The 15,555-nt window shown below is 34.8% G+C and overlaps 2 protein-coding genes across 3 annotated transcripts in view; both read left to right on the forward strand.

The window, feature by feature from the left end:
• The window catches only part of eif2b5 (eukaryotic translation initiation factor 2B, subunit 5 epsilon), a 393,495-nt gene that overhangs the window by 245,061 nt on the left and 132,879 nt on the right, over positions 1-15,555 (forward strand). The gene's annotated exons all lie outside the window — the stretch shown is intronic.
• Positions 1-15,555, forward strand: part of thoc1 (THO complex 1) — a 17,295-nt gene continuing 1,740 nt past the window's right edge. Inside the window, exons 1-21 of one of the 2 annotated variants that reach the window (XM_087238918.1) lie at positions 1-87; positions 1,899-1,972; positions 3,469-3,529; positions 3,657-3,799; positions 3,851-4,448; positions 5,993-6,880; positions 7,305-7,353; positions 8,511-8,606; positions 8,684-8,766; positions 8,891-8,964; positions 10,086-10,194; positions 10,285-10,419; positions 10,510-10,610; positions 10,698-10,764; positions 10,847-10,897; positions 11,020-11,090; positions 11,932-12,027; positions 12,182-12,247; positions 12,613-12,696; positions 12,774-12,921; positions 13,614-13,698. In XM_087238918.1, coding sequence (XP_087095044.1) covers positions 7,344-7,353; positions 8,511-8,606; positions 8,684-8,766; positions 8,891-8,964; positions 10,086-10,194; positions 10,285-10,419; positions 10,510-10,610; positions 10,698-10,764; positions 10,847-10,897; positions 11,020-11,090; positions 11,932-12,027; positions 12,182-12,247; positions 12,613-12,696; positions 12,774-12,921; positions 13,614-13,698 — 1,276 coding nt within the window. In that variant the 5' untranslated portion in view covers positions 1-87; positions 1,899-1,972; positions 3,469-3,529; ... (2 more) ...; positions 5,993-6,880; positions 7,305-7,343. 2 annotated transcript variants of the gene reach the window in all.

The following is a 15,555-nucleotide window of genomic DNA, read 5'->3' on the forward strand; positions in this document are numbered from 1 at the left end:
AGTAGACCGCGACAGAGGGACAAAGCGCCAGTAAACATGTCTCCTCCGTCTCACTTCGACTTCATTGAAGCCAGAGATAAATTTACGGTAAATTATCAACACAGTCATGTATAAATGTGCTTTTACGTTACCGGGCAATTTTAATATGTAGTTAGTTTTCCATTTTGTCAGATAAGTCGTCTCTCCGACGTCGTATGTTATATTAGGTCTGTCTGTCATAATATGTACGATGTCTTAAAGAGATAGTTCACTCAGAAATGAAATTCTGTCATCATTTACTTCTTTCAAAGCTGTTTGACTTCTGTTAAATACAAAAGAAGATGTTTTAAAGAAAGCTGGAAGCCGATAACCATTGACTTACATTTGTTTTTCCTACTATTGGAGTCAATGGTTACCGGTTTTCAGCATTCTTCACAATGTCTTAAGCTCATATAGAGTTGGAACCGCTTGTAAGCGAACTATGACTTTGTTTGTTATCAGTATTAGTTTTTTCTACTATGAAGTCAATGGTTACAGGTTTTCAGCATTCTTTAAAACATCTTATTTTGTGCTCAACAGAATAAAGACTTTCATAAATGTTTGGAACAACTTGAGGGAGAGTTAATAGTGAGCATATTTTCATTTTTAAGTGAACTAAACTTTAACAACGTTACATTTATCTGTCATTCTGTTGCATATAGTATATTATGATATTTCAATGCGTCATTTTAGCATATTGGGGTAAAGTTGGTTTGCTATTCACATATTCATACGTTCTCTTTAATAATATAGATAAAATTTTTAAAAAGGCTATAAAAAGAATAGAAAAGTAGGGAAATCATATTAACAGCCAATGACTTTGATAGTATAACATTGTTCACTGTCAGTTAAATAGTGCTAATGTTGTGGTGAAGTGATGCATGCTATTCCTGACTAGGCATGGGCCGGTGTAAAATTCTGACGGTATGATAACCTTGGATAAAAGTATCATGGTTTGATGGTATTGTGATCACTGCAGCTCTAAAAGTGTTATTTTTAAATGACTGGGTAAAAAACAAAAACTTTTTTTTCCTCTTTGAACACAAAATATTTTATTTTGAGAAACATTTTGGAACAGTATTCATTGATTTCTGTAATCAGTGAAATGAGTCATTGACTTCTGCTGTCTTCATATGTTTCTAAAACACACATTCCTTTAACGATTTATAATACCATTTTTGGATATCTTTTCTGCTGGACATACTGTTGTGCTAAAAAAACAACCAAAAAATGTAAATGAGCAATTTCACTGTTGTGAAACTCAAAACATAAATTCACATAGAAACTATATGTTAACATTATATTGAAATATCTGTTTATATTTTCCAGAACAACTCACCACAGAGTTATGGCCTCAATCTGTAAACATGTTTTGTACTTTTAAATATAGAGAAATAAGCATGCGTTATGGATGTGACCAAAAGTCTGCGAGTCTGCAGTATACAACATGCTTTGTAGAAATTTTGAGAATTAAACTACACAATCCTCCAAAAAATAATGTTAATCAACAGGATAAGAGTTGCTCTCTATTGAACAAACATGATTGATTTGATTTGACATTTTTGCATTCATGAGGTAAAAGCTTCGTTAAGGATGTGACTTTTTTTCTGTTATGGATGTGACCGATGTGAAATTGTCATGCATGTGACTTTGGTAAATTAAATAAAATTGTTTAAAAACATTGACAGGGACATTTCTGATTATTTCTAAAGTAATTTAAAATACTTGCTTACACAAAAAACGTAGAAACAGTTTCGATATTTTAGTGAAAACTTTTTTTCATGGCAAGGTTGACATTTGCATGGAATAGCTCATATAAAAAACTTACACACACCAAAGTCATTCTGAAATCTTTTTTTTTATTGTGTGTTTTTTTTCAGGTTGCCACTAAAAATGCGGTTGATACCAGGAACTGTAAGCCTCTGACCACCGCTTTCAGTCATCTTCCTGGAAAGTAATACTTGCTTTTTATCATCGTTATCATGTTTTATTCGCAGTTGTGCAGCAGGGATTGGTTTATAATGTGTTTTATATAGTGTTGTCACGATACTGGAATTCGAGACTAGTCTGTACTAAAATTTTAAAAACATACATTTTCCTCGAACATTTAAGCACTGTTGAGCGTGTTCTTAAACAGTGCTGATTTGACATTGTGTTCACATGCTCAACAGAAATGACTGTGATTGGCCATGAAGGTCATCAGTTCACCAAACTCACTGCTGTTTACCGAATGTAAACACCGATACAGGAACACTGGAGCGTTTCAAAGCTGTGAAGATCAGTCGATTCATTAGCAGATTACTTGTATGTCAGCTCATAAACAGACCAGCCAATCTTCACGGCTTTAAAGTGCTCCAGTGTCCCTGTACCTGTAGTTACACCCAGTAAACAGCGGTGAGTTCGGTCACAGTCATTTCTGTTGAGCATGTGAACACTATGGCAAATAAGCGTTGTTTAAAAACGCACTCAAATGTTAATTTTTAAATGAAAATTGACTTTTTTTTATTTCAGTACTGATTGGTATCGAATCCTATTATCGTGACAACACTAGTTTAATATATGTTTCACATTGCAGCTGTGTGTAGAATTTCTAAATCCATGAAAACAAACTTAATTTGTACTTCCACACATTAAAGCTTTAACAGCTTTTAAATTGAAGCAGAAAGACTTAAAGGAGACTTATTATGCCCCTTTATACAAGATTTCAAATAAGTCTGTGATGTCCCCAGAGTGTGTATGTGAAGTTTGAGCTCAAAATACCACACAAATAATGTTGTATAACTCTTGCCTTTTTGATCCTATAATTGTGGCGTTTTGGTGACTGTTTTGGTGACTGCCTGTGTGTCAGCATAGTGACAGATTCAAAAACAAGACTATCGTCCGATGCTAATAATACTGACACTGATTTTAAAATAAATGCTTAAAATAAATTAATGGAATCCACATGGAGACAAGATTCTCACAGAAATCAGTCACGTTTGGTGAAGGAAAAATCATGGTTTGGGGTTACATTCAGTATGCGAGAGATCTGCAGAGTGGATGATCAACATCTACAGCCTGAGGTATCAAGACATTTGTGCTGCCCATTACATTACAAACCACAGGAGAGGGACAATTCTCCAGCAGGATAGCGCTCCTCATACTTCAGCTTCCACATCAAAGCTCCTGAAAGCAACAAAGGTCAAGGTGCTCGATGATTGGCCAGCTCAGTCACCAGACTTGAACATTATTGAACATGAGCATTTTTATATTTAGAAGCTGTTCATGTTCACACAACTGTGTTGAAACCCCTTATAAAAGTGATTTCTGCATAATGGGTCCCCTTTAAAGTGTGTTAAAATTCAGGTTAAATCTGTGGCTTTAGATAGAAGCATAATTATTGATGAATTATAAATTAATATATACTTGTAGATGCATCTGTTAAATTTCATTACGTTTTTTTCCTCCCAGCGAAACGGAGAAAAAGGCCACACTTGATCAAGCTCTGCGTGGAGTTCTGGAAGAGCAGATAGTGAGTCCACAGCTTACTCATTAATATTACCTTTATTTAAAAACAGTAGCGTGCTTGTTTGTTTGTTTGTTTTTTTTTTGTTGTTTTTTTTTGCATACAAGTGAGATGCCAGTATTTTGTTTTGCAGGTGAATCAGAAAGTGAATGTTGACGACTTCCTTTCTTTAATCTACATCAGTATTGATGGTGTGACTGAAGGTATGTTTGTTTGTTTATTGCAGTATGATAATGATTTTCAGTTTTTTTTTTTATGATCCGTTATTATTATGTTGTGGGGCGACATGGTGGCTCATGGTTAGCGCTGTCACCTTCCAGCAAGAAGGTTGCTGATTCAAGCCAGGGCTGGGTCAGTTGGCATTTCTGTGTGGAGTTTGCATATTCTTCCCATGTTGGCGTGGGTTTCCTCCGGGTGCTCCGGTTTCCTCCACAGTCCAAACACATGCGCTATAGGGGAATTGATAAACTAATTTAGCCGTAATGTATGAGTGTGCATGCAAAAGTGTATGGGTGTTTCCCAGTGGGGTTGCAGCTGGAAGGGCATCCACTGCATAAAACATATGCTGGAATAGTTGGCAGTTCATTCCGCCGTGGCAACCCCTGATTAATAAAGGGACTAAACCGAAAAGAAAATGAATGAATTATTATGTTGTTCTGATTCATAGTATCATGAGAAAATGTGATCCATTTTACTTTTAGGATTCTTTGATAAAAATTATTATTATAAATAAAACAAATACATTTATTTACACTCACTCTTGAACAATTTATTGTGATGAATAAATGTAAATATGTTTTGATGGTACTTTTGAATGGTATTGTTGTATAAGTTTCCCTAACTGACACAAATAATAATAACAATAATAATACATTTTTCTTAAGCAGATCATGATATTAGAATATTTGAAGGATTATGTGACATAGCCCCTTTCACACATACAGACCTTTCCGGAAAATTGCCGGCAATTTTCCGGAAAGCTTGTATGTGTGAACAGGTCCTTTTTGAAAATACCGGTAAATTCGTTCTGGCTATTTTCCGGAAAGAGAAGTTGTAACATTACCGGCAATTTGCCGGAATGCTGCGCTGTGTGAATGCAGAAGGAAGATTCCCGTAATAAGCGCGTGCACGTCTAGAACGTGCTGACGTGAGACGTCTGCTTTAGCCAATCACAACAGTCAGACGCATTTACGTGCGCGCGGTTTGTGAGAATAAAAACCTTTGAATATTTTTCCAGACACATTTAGCTGCTAGAAGTTAGTCAGATCACGTTTACATGTTCTTCTTTATGCCAACTGTGTAAATAATCATCGATGAGGTGCTTATGATAAGCCGTTGTTTGTTTACCTTCAAGCTTTGCGTGTGCCTGTGAAACAGCCTGTGAGCGCCTGCACACACACATATTGTGAACATCTCGACATGAGAAAGTGATCCTGCGAAAGTTGTTCACAATATTGATCATCCACAGAGTTTGTAATGTAGTCAAATGTTTACAAATACAAGCGCAGCCGTTTAAAGCTCATTTGTGGTGAATGATGTCAGAATTTACCGGTATTTTGCGATGGATGTGTGAATGCTCTTTTCCGGAAAATTTCCGTAACGTCCTCGCCTGTGTGAGCAGCGCTTTTTTTGAATATACAAGTAAAGTCGTTCCGTAAATTTTCCAGATATTTACCGGTATCACTGTGTGAAAGGGGCTGAAGACTAATGCTGTGTTCACACCAGACGCGGAACGCACGGATAAATCACGCTATTCCAGGGTTTTTCAAAGTCTAAGACAGTGGGACAACTTATCCATTGGCGCCCCCCTCCTCCCAAACACGCACCAAACACACACACACACACACATATATATATATATATATATATATATAAAGACACAGACAGATGTCAGACTGTTAACTCACTTTTATCATCATTTGCATGAAAGTGCATTTATTTACAGAGTAATAAGTATTTTAATGTAACGTTTTTAAAACTAGGATGATGGTTCAATATGAATAGAACAGATCCAAGAACTGTCCATCCCAGTCAAAACAGTCGAAGTTTAGCGGGTCTCATGCTGTCATTAGCCACAATATCTTGACAAACCACACATAAAGGTCGTGGTTCATCAGCTGGTCCTGTCCACGTAAATCCTAAACTCAAATACTGATCATCATATCGTCGTCTTTTGGGTTTAAGCCCTGAACTTAAAGGCTTTGAATCAGGGGGGGTCTCAGAAACCGATCCATTGTATTAGCAGGCATATATTGGCGGGCTTGCCAAACAGAAGCGGATTCACAGCTATGGCCTTCTGGGTAAAAACGATTTTCTTATTTTAGACGTATTATTTTTTTAGCTTTGTTTAATTAAAACGTTTAAATATAATAAAAATACATATAATAATTAAACTTAATAATTATTGTTTTATTATATTATATATTTTCCCGCACCTCCCCTGACATGCTCTGGCGTTCCCCTGGGGAGGCGCGCCTCACACTTTGAAAACCCCTGGTCTATTCGCACGTAAATAGCCGCATAAACATTTGAGTTTACTCACTTCTTTCTCACATCAAATTCTCTTCAAAACAGCAGTGGATTCACATCATGGACGGGGCTTTTGTCTGCCCGGTGACTCTAGCTTGATTGCTAAATGGCTAACATCGATTTTATGAAGAAAATAGCTGTGTTTATGTCCTCAATGAAGGCTGAAAAACAGTGTCGATACGTTTCCGAGTCCACTAGATCCTTTCAGAGGTGCATCGAGCTCTGTGAGCTCATCAACTCCTCCAGAAACCTAAACCTAACAATCATGCCCCCACAAAAGCAAGCTCCTGATTGGTTAACGCGGCGCACCAAAATTGCACCAAGCCATTCGCGCATATTACGCTGCGGGATGTCTATTCGGGCATTTACATCCAATTAACATGTAAATCACATGCACTTGATGCTCCTTTCACATATGGTGTGACCACAGCATTTTAATGCTTGAAATTCAGCTTTAAACTAACTGCAATTTCAGCTGTTTTTATTCAATTTTAAACTACATTAGATAAAATAGCATTAATCTATTATTGACATAACAATTCAGTTTAACATTAACTGTGTTTTTTTTTAATGAAATTTAATGCAGCCATTGTGAGCAGAATAAGTTTGTTATCATTTTTTTTTTCACTTCGACATGTGGGTTGGTGGTGTGGAGTATATGAAAACTGATTTGCAGATAGTCATTTTTGCATTGATTGTGTGCATAAAGGCATCTGCTCTGCTACCACTCCTTTCCTTCTGCTGGGAGATGTGCTGGACTGTCTGCCTCTGGATCAGTGTGACAAAATCTTCTCCTTTGTCGAAGAAAACGTATCTACTTGGAAGTCTGTAAGTTTCAAATTTTTACTTGATGCTAGTTATGCTGTAAATTTGGATTTCCTATCTTTTACATCAACATTTAAAACTTCCACTATTGGTGAATAACGCATTCTGCTTGAGTTAAAGGTTTCTATTTACAAATAAGAAAGAAAATCTAAAACATTTTGAAACTTAACGGGAATGGTATTAAAACATTTATAATTTTTTGCATGAAATTAAAACTCTGCTGATATAAAGTATAATTTAACATTTTAGAAAGATTGTCATAATCTATATTGTAGTTCATTATAATAAATAAAGGCATCATTTAAATTGAAAGAAGACATTTAACTAAATGCTTCGATAAATCAACTTTGTTGTCATTATTGAGCTTAACCACTTATTTACCACTTGCTGCTATGTTATTTATGTTTGCCTTTGTTTCTTCTTACAGAACACATTTTACTCTGCTGGGAAAAACTACTTGTTAAGGATGTGCAACGGTGAGATTCAAATATTATTTATGTTTACAGTCTGAATCACTTTAAAACATTTTGAACTTGTCTGCTTTTGGCCATTTGCAAAGGTAGTTGAGGTCAGTTTAAGTCTGGTTATTTATTGTGAACTGTAATCAAGAAAGGTTTTTCTTATGGACTTAATAGAAAAAGGAAGTACAGACAAATATAAATTCAAATTTGTTTAATTGGTTTAAATTCAAATTCGGTTTAATTGTTTTGTACTCTAATTGGGTTTAGTCTGTCTTTATTCGAATTTGGTTTAACCGGTTTAAATTCGAATTTGCTGTAGCGATTTAAATTCAAATTTAGCTTAATAGGTTTAAATTTGAATTTGGTTTAATCGATATAAATTTGAACTCGGTTTAATCGATTTAAGTTAGAATTTGGCATAACGGGTTTAAATTTGAATTTGGTTTAATGGGTTTAAATTTGAATTCAGTTTAACCAGTTTAAATTCAAAATTGGTTTAATCAGTTTAAATTCGAATTTGGTTTAATCGGTTTAAATACGAATTTGGTTTAATAAGTTTAAATTCGAATTTGGTTTAATCAGTTTAAATTCGAATTTGGTTTAATCGGTTTAAATACGAATTTGGTTTAATAAGTTTAAATTCGAATTTGGTTTAATCAGTTTAAATTCGAATTCGGTTTAATCGGTTTAAATACGAATTTGGTTTAATCGGTTTAAATACGAATTTGGTTTAATCGGTTTAAATTCGAATTTGGTTTAATGGGTTCAAATTTGAATTGGGTTTAATGGGTTTAAATTCGAATTTGGTTTAATCGGTTTAAATTCGAATTTGGTTTAATCGGTTTAAATTCGAATTTGGTTTAATCGGTTTAAATTCGAATTTGGTTTAATCGGTTTAAATTCGAATTTGGTTTAATCGGTTTAAATACGAATTTGGTTTAATCGGTTTAAATTCACATTTGGTTTAATCGGTTTTAATTTGAAATTGGTTTTATGGGTTATAATTCATATACGGTTTAATCGGTTTAAATTTGGTTTAATCATTTTTTATTAAAATTTGGTTTAATCTGTTAAAATTCTAACAAATATAATATACAGCTTATTATAAACTCTCAACTCCCACATGTCTTCAGACAGTAGAGAATTAATGTTATCCTTGTGTTTGTCTGTAGACCTCCTCAGAAGACTCTCTAAATCTCAGAACACGGTGTTTTGTGGACGAATCCAGCTGTTTTTAGCACGTCTCTTCCCCCTGTCGGAAAAATCAGGTATCTGTTTTACATTGGGTATTTATTTAGCTGTTATTTTTGACTAAGCTGCTAAAGATTTTGCTCCTGCACTACAGGACTAAACCTACAGAGCCAGTTCAACCTTGATAACATCACAGTGTTCAACAAAAATGAGCAGGACAGCACACTGGGACAGCAGGTAATGCAAATGTTCACTTTCATTTGCTTAATATGTTTCTTTTTTGCGAAACGAAAAGATCGTCTTGCACCTAAAACACTAGGGTAATGGTTTCTTCATTAATGTCAGACTTTTTTTTTCTCAGCACACAGAGGTTAAGGAGGAAGGAATGGATGTGGAGGAGGGAGAAATGGGGGATGAAGATGCTCCTGCTCCAAGGTAAAAAAAAATATTTTTACAACCCATTAGCCTGACTGGGGCTGAGGCGATATTCATGGCCATTTTGTCAGTAAAGCCGGTTCTTGTGATCCTTGCACATTTAGATGAAGCCGAGTTTACAACAGACTCGTAGTACACTGAAAATCGGTTTAAATTCGAATTTGGATTAATCGGTTTAAAATCAAATTTGGTTTAATTCGAATTCAGTTTAATTTCGAATTTGTCTAAGTGGTTTAAATTCAAATTTGGCTAAATCAGTTTAAATTTAAATTTGGTTTAATCGATTTAAATTCACATTAAGTTTAATTTGATTAAGTTCAAATCCGGTTTAATTGGTTATATTCGATTTCGGTTTAATCGGTTTGTATTCACATTTGGTTTAACTAGTTTAAATTCGAAATTGATTTAACCAGTTTAAATTGGAATGTGGTTTAATTGGTTTAAATTCGCATTTCGTTTAATCGCTTTAAATTCAAATGTGGTTTAATGGGTAATAATTGGAATTCGATTTAATCGGTTTAAATTTGAATTTGGTTTAATGGGTAACAATTTGAATTTGGTTTAATCGGTTTAAATTTGGTGTAATCGGTTTGTGTTTGAATTCGGTTTAATCGGTTTATATTCAAGTTCTGTTTAATAGACTTAAATTTGAATTTAGTTTAATCGGTTAAAATCGGGTTGATTTAAAATTTATTCTGACTAAATTCAAATTTGGCTTAATCATTTTGTTTTCAAATTCAGTTTAATCGGTTTGTAATTGAATTCAGTTTCATCAGTCTTAATTCAAATTTAGTTTAATTGGTCTTAATTCGAATTCGATTTAATAATAATAACTTATAATATAATATAATAAATAATAATAATAAATAACTTTGCATCACTTCTTAATGAACTACAGCTGTGATTTTTCCCATTAGATAAAAAGTTTATCAGTTATGCGCAGAAGGTTTTTTTTATCCGCATTTTCAAAATATACGCATCTTGCCATTCCTAATAAGCTTCTCTATGTAATTGTGCATAAAAATAGGCAACTGGAAACATAGCTAGTCTTGCTTTTATACTTCATTTGTACAGTTATTACACGCTTTCGTTCCAGTCTAATTCAGGTTTTTGTTTTGTAGCTCCATTCCTATTGACTACAACTTGTACAGAAAATTCTGGACCCTGCAGGACTATTTCAGAAACCCTGTTCAGTGCTACGACAAGTTCTCCTGGATGACTTTCATTAAGGTATTTAATCAACTTGAGGAAACTTCTCAGAAACATCTGAAGGAGAAAGTGTTGTGTTTTTAACATCTGCTGTTGGTGTTCTCTGCGCAGTATTCAGATGAGGCGCTAGCCGTCTTCAAGAGCTTTAAACTGGATGACATGCAGGCGTCGAAGAAAAAGCTGGAGGAGATGAGAACCTCTTCTGGAGATCATGTCTATTTTGCCAAGTTCCTGACCAGTGAGAAAGTTGGTTCTTCCAGTTTTGTTTTTCATTCTTCATTTTTTGCTCCGCACATTGAACCGTTAACTCATGATGAATTTCTCATCTTTCTGCAGTTGATGGATCTTCAGCTGAGCGACAGCAACTTCAGAAGACACATTCTCCTGCAGTACCTCATCCTCTTCCAGTATCTCAAGGGCCAGGTCAAGTTTAAGAGGTGAGTAAGTTGTAAAAAAATAAAGTTTTCCACGATTTTCTCAATCTTTTTTATTTTTTTATTATTTTATTTCTTGCAATGTTTCAGTTCCAGCTGTGTTTTGAATGACGATCAATCTTTGTGGATCGAGGACACAACCAAACTAGTCTATCAGGTTAGTTTTGGCCTATCACTGATTGGAGGATTTCTACAAATGAATTATTAATCACACTGTCACCTCCTTTTTTCATTTGCAGTTGCTGAAAGAAATCCCTCCAGATGGGGACAAGTTTGGATCAATGGTTGAAGTAAGTCGTATCTGCGAATTATACACGCGTATAGACTTAAGTGTTCTCTTATAATAAATGCATAAAGAAATATCAGCTTCTGACTTCAAGTATTGTTCATTTATTGATCATTTCTCCTACAGCACATCCTGAACACAGAGGAAAACTGGAACTCTTGGAAAAATGAAGGCTGTCCGAGCTTTGTGAAGGAGAGGTATTAAACACAAGTGCAGTTATTGTGCTCATGCAACAAGCGTAATGAAGAATCAGGCCCCGTTTACACTAATATGTTTTAGTTTTGAAACACAAACGTTTTGGCTACGGTTACACCTTCCGTCCACACTACCTTTGAGTTACCAAGTGCTGAAAACTGAGTATTTTGGAAAAGTTGCCATTTCTGTGCGGAGTTTGCATGTTCTCCGGGTGCTCCGGTGTCCCCCACAGGGTAGGATAAACCGGCCGTTGTGTGTGTGTGTGTGTCTGTGTGTGTGTGTGTGTCTGTGTGTGTGTGTGTGTGTGTGTGTGTGTGTGTGTGTGTGTGTGTTATCTGCTGCATAAAACATAAGCTGGATAAATTTCCGGCTTATTTCACTGTGGCGACCCCAGATTAACAGAGGGACTAAGCCGAATGAAAATGACTAATATAATATGATAAATATAATTAATATAATAAATATAATATAATATACTAAAATATAATTAATATAATAAATATAATATTATATAATAAATAAAATTTCATATAAGTAAATATAATATAAATATAATATAATAAATATAATATAATAAAATATAATTAATGTAATATAATATTATATAATAAATAAAATTTTATATAAGTAAATATAATAAATATAATATTATAAAATATAATATAAATAATATAATATAATAAAATATAATTAATGTAATATAATATTATATAATGAATAAAATTTTATATAAGTAAATATAATAAATATAATATTATAAAATATAATATAAATAATATAATATAATACAATATAATGTAATAAAATACAATATAATATAATATATACTGTTGTTTCTCTCAGACCCGCAGAGACTAAACCCATCCGGCCCAGCAGGAAGAGACAAGCACCAGAAGACTTCTTGGGGAAGGGCCCTGATCGCAAAATCCTGATGGGAAAGTAAGACAACATTTGACTACAGTGTGTCTAACGGTTCATTTACACATCATTAGGGTGACCCGCCGCAAACTGTCCAATATAGGGTATTCAGTTCTTAAGAATTTGATTCAGATCATATTTTTAGTTCATTTCTGCTGTTCTTGATCATCAACAGCGACGAGCTCACGAGGCTCTGGAATCTGAACCCCGACAATATGGAGGCCTGCAAGTCAGAAAACAGGTTTGTGTTTGCTAAACAATTTACTTAATGGGATAGTTCACTCAAAAATCAAGATTTACTCCTTTTTACTCATCTTCGAGTGTTTCCAAACCTCTAAGGTTGTCTTTTATCTGTTGAACACGAAAGAATATACTTTGAAGAATGCTGGAAACCGGTAACCATTGACTTGCATAGTAGGAAAAACAATAGAAGTCAATGGTTACTGGTGTTTACCATTCTTCAAAATATCTTCTTTAGTGTACAACAGAAGAAAGAAACTCGTTAAGGATTGGAACCACTTGCCTAAATAAAAAATTAAGTGAACTATCCCTTTATTAATAATAATGACAGTAAAGATTTGGCATTAACGCATGTTTTGTTTAAAGGGAATTCATGCCGTCACTGGAGGATTTCTTTGAAGAAGCCATCGAACAGGCAGATCCAGCAAACATGGTGGAGGACGAATACAAGTACAGTGATTTTTACTCATTCAGAATCACAAAGAAAGCAAGAAGCACGTGTTATATTGAGTTTTTCCTCTTTTTAGAGTCGTGCGAAACTCAAACTACGGTTGGCGAGCGCTGCGCCTGCTGTCCAGGAGGAGTCCGCACTTCTTCCAGCCCACAAACCAGCAGTTCAAGAGTCTGGCCGACTATCTGGAGAACATGGTCATCAAACTGGCCAAAGAGCTGCCCGTGAGTGGACACATCCTGACCCAACACTACAATAACACAGTAATAGGGAGAGTTCGCTTACAAATGAACGGTCTGTCACCGTTTACTCTCCAAACCGTTAGCAGATTCTTCTTCTGTTGATAATTAAAGAAGATGTTTTGAAGAATGTTGAGAACTGAAAATTTTGACTTCCATAGTAGAAAAAACAAACAATGGAAGTCAATGGTTACTGGTTCAGCTTTCTTCAGAATATCTTAATTGTAATTATATATAATGAGTATTATACATTAATATATATATTTTGACTTTGAGTAAATGTTAATATTTGCTTTATTCCTTAAGTTTGAGAACGTTTGAGTTATTCCATCAATTATTGTTTTGTTTAAGGTAAACATTAGTATTGTGTCGTCTATAAAATAAATATTAACGCATCTGAAAACGTGGCAGCTTTATTTTTGTGCAACATTTTATTTGATATGGAGAAGAAATGTCATCTGTGGTTTACAGAAGTGAACTTTGATAAAATTGTGTATTTGGTAAATTGTAATTTGGTAAATTTTAATAAGTTCTGGTAAAAATTAGTATGTTTTTTTTAACTAGTTGTTTATTTTAAACATTATTGACTTGCATTGATATATAAATCACATCTGTAAATTTAAATAGAACTTTATTTACTTATTTTATGCAAAAACGTGAATCTTTTGTTTTAACAGAAAGACATTCCTTCTGAGGTGATTAAAACCGGAGAGGAGGATGATGATGAGAATGGAGATAACCTGCTGAAGGACAGTAATGACAGTGAGTTTCTGCTGCTTTTCTGATTAAACATTGAACATTTTTAGCGCTTTTGACTTCCCTCGCATTCTGTTCCATTCAAGTAGCAGCTCTATTAACTACACAGAAGACGGTGGAAAAAATAAATCCTGTTTGCCTGCTTTTTGTGTATAAAGCATCGTCATGGAAAACTGCTGCAAAGGTCAACTGTAAAAAAATTTGTAAAAGTCTTGTTTCTAGTCCAAATATCCACAACAGGGGTTCTCAAACTCGGTCCTGGAGGGTCAGTGTTCTGCAAAGTTTAGCTCCAATCCCAATCAGACACACCTGGGCTCGCTAATCAAGCTTTTACTAGGCTTTCTAGAAACATCCCTGCAGTTGTATTGAGGCAAGTTGGAGCTAAAATCTGCACCCCTGATCTATAAATTAATAAATCGGTAAGCAATTTCTATACCAGTAGTGCCCAAGCTGGATCCTGGAAGGTCAGTGTCCTGCAGATTTTGGCTGTTTCTCAATTCCAAGAACGCAGAGAGCAGACTTGTGTTCTTGTGGAGAGCGGTCTTGCCTGGTGTCCTCTGAAGAACGAACTCGGGAGACCGCGAGAACAGAGAACGCGTACTGTGAGGAATGAGATGCTGCGTTCTTCCTGATGGTCACATGACCTTCACGTGTTTTAAATGGAAATTATTTAAACATTACAGCCTTCATACAAAGATTTGTTTTTCCTCTTTTTAAAATATATACTTTGCATAAAAACATTATAAATATACTCTGCACAATATAAATAAACACATTTTAATACGAATTTCAGCAAACAAACACCCTTAATGTGTTTATATTAAGACGTCCATGCTAATGTTTACTTTCACAGTTTCATTCAGGGAAATTCCGGAGGTAAATAAGTGATATCTATGAACTTTAATAATAAATCTAAATAAAATGCTGCGCTTCCCACCTCCAGTCGCAATGACTTCTGGGACTTCCAGAGCGAGTTCGGTGCTCAAGTCTGCATCGGTGCATCCTCTATCAAGAACACATCCGGCAACCGTCACGCGTCTTCCGTACTTGAGTATTGGAACTGGACTTTGGCTGCTGATGATGACGTTACACGAGAATGCAAGACCGCTGAAGAACGCATATTGAGAAACAGCCTTTAGCTCCAACTTACCTCAACACACCTGCAGGGATGTTTCTAGAAAGCCTACTAAGAGCTTGATTAGCGAGCCCAGGTGCGTCTGATTGGGACTGGAGCTGAAATCTGCCAGACGCGGACACCGACTCTCCAGGACTGAGATTGAGAACCCCTGTTCTAAATTAATAAAAAAAAAAAATTTTCTTGAAATAAGTTTTTAAAAAAAAAACAATTTTATTTTTTTTCTCCTAACAAGCAGAATAATCTGTCAGTGCAGTAAGTCGTTTTCAGTTTGATTGATTCTCACAGAATGCATTTATCCTTGTTATTCTATGTAAATGTGCTTGATCATTATGTTCGCGTCTTTTTTTAAGTGTTTTGTGACTTTTACACGCAGTGCTGCTAATCGATGTCTGTTCAAAAGTAGTGGACCAATCAGAAGAGCTCAGAGGCAGGGCAAGCACTACAAGCTTCTGTTTACAGTAGCAAGCTAGCATGACAACATCTGTATTTGACATTAAAGGTCCCATGAAATTAAGGTGTTTTTTTTTTTATTTATGTTAGTCTTAAGGACCAAAACATGTATTTTAAGGACCCTAATGTTTTTTTATTTTTTTTTTTAAAGAATGGGGCAAAGATAATGTACATATGAAATCAAAACTAACCATGTCGATTTTGTTAGCTTGCATTGCTAGTTTTGTGGTGAACAATTCATTAAGAATTGCATGTCATTAAGAAAAACTAAAATA

The sequence above is a fragment of the Danio rerio genome, chromosome 2 (genome assembly GCF_052040795.2).
Source record: "Danio rerio strain M-AB ecotype USA chromosome 2, GRCz13ab, whole genome shotgun sequence".
NCBI classification, from domain to species: Eukaryota; Metazoa; Chordata; class Actinopteri; order Cypriniformes; family Danionidae; genus Danio; species Danio rerio.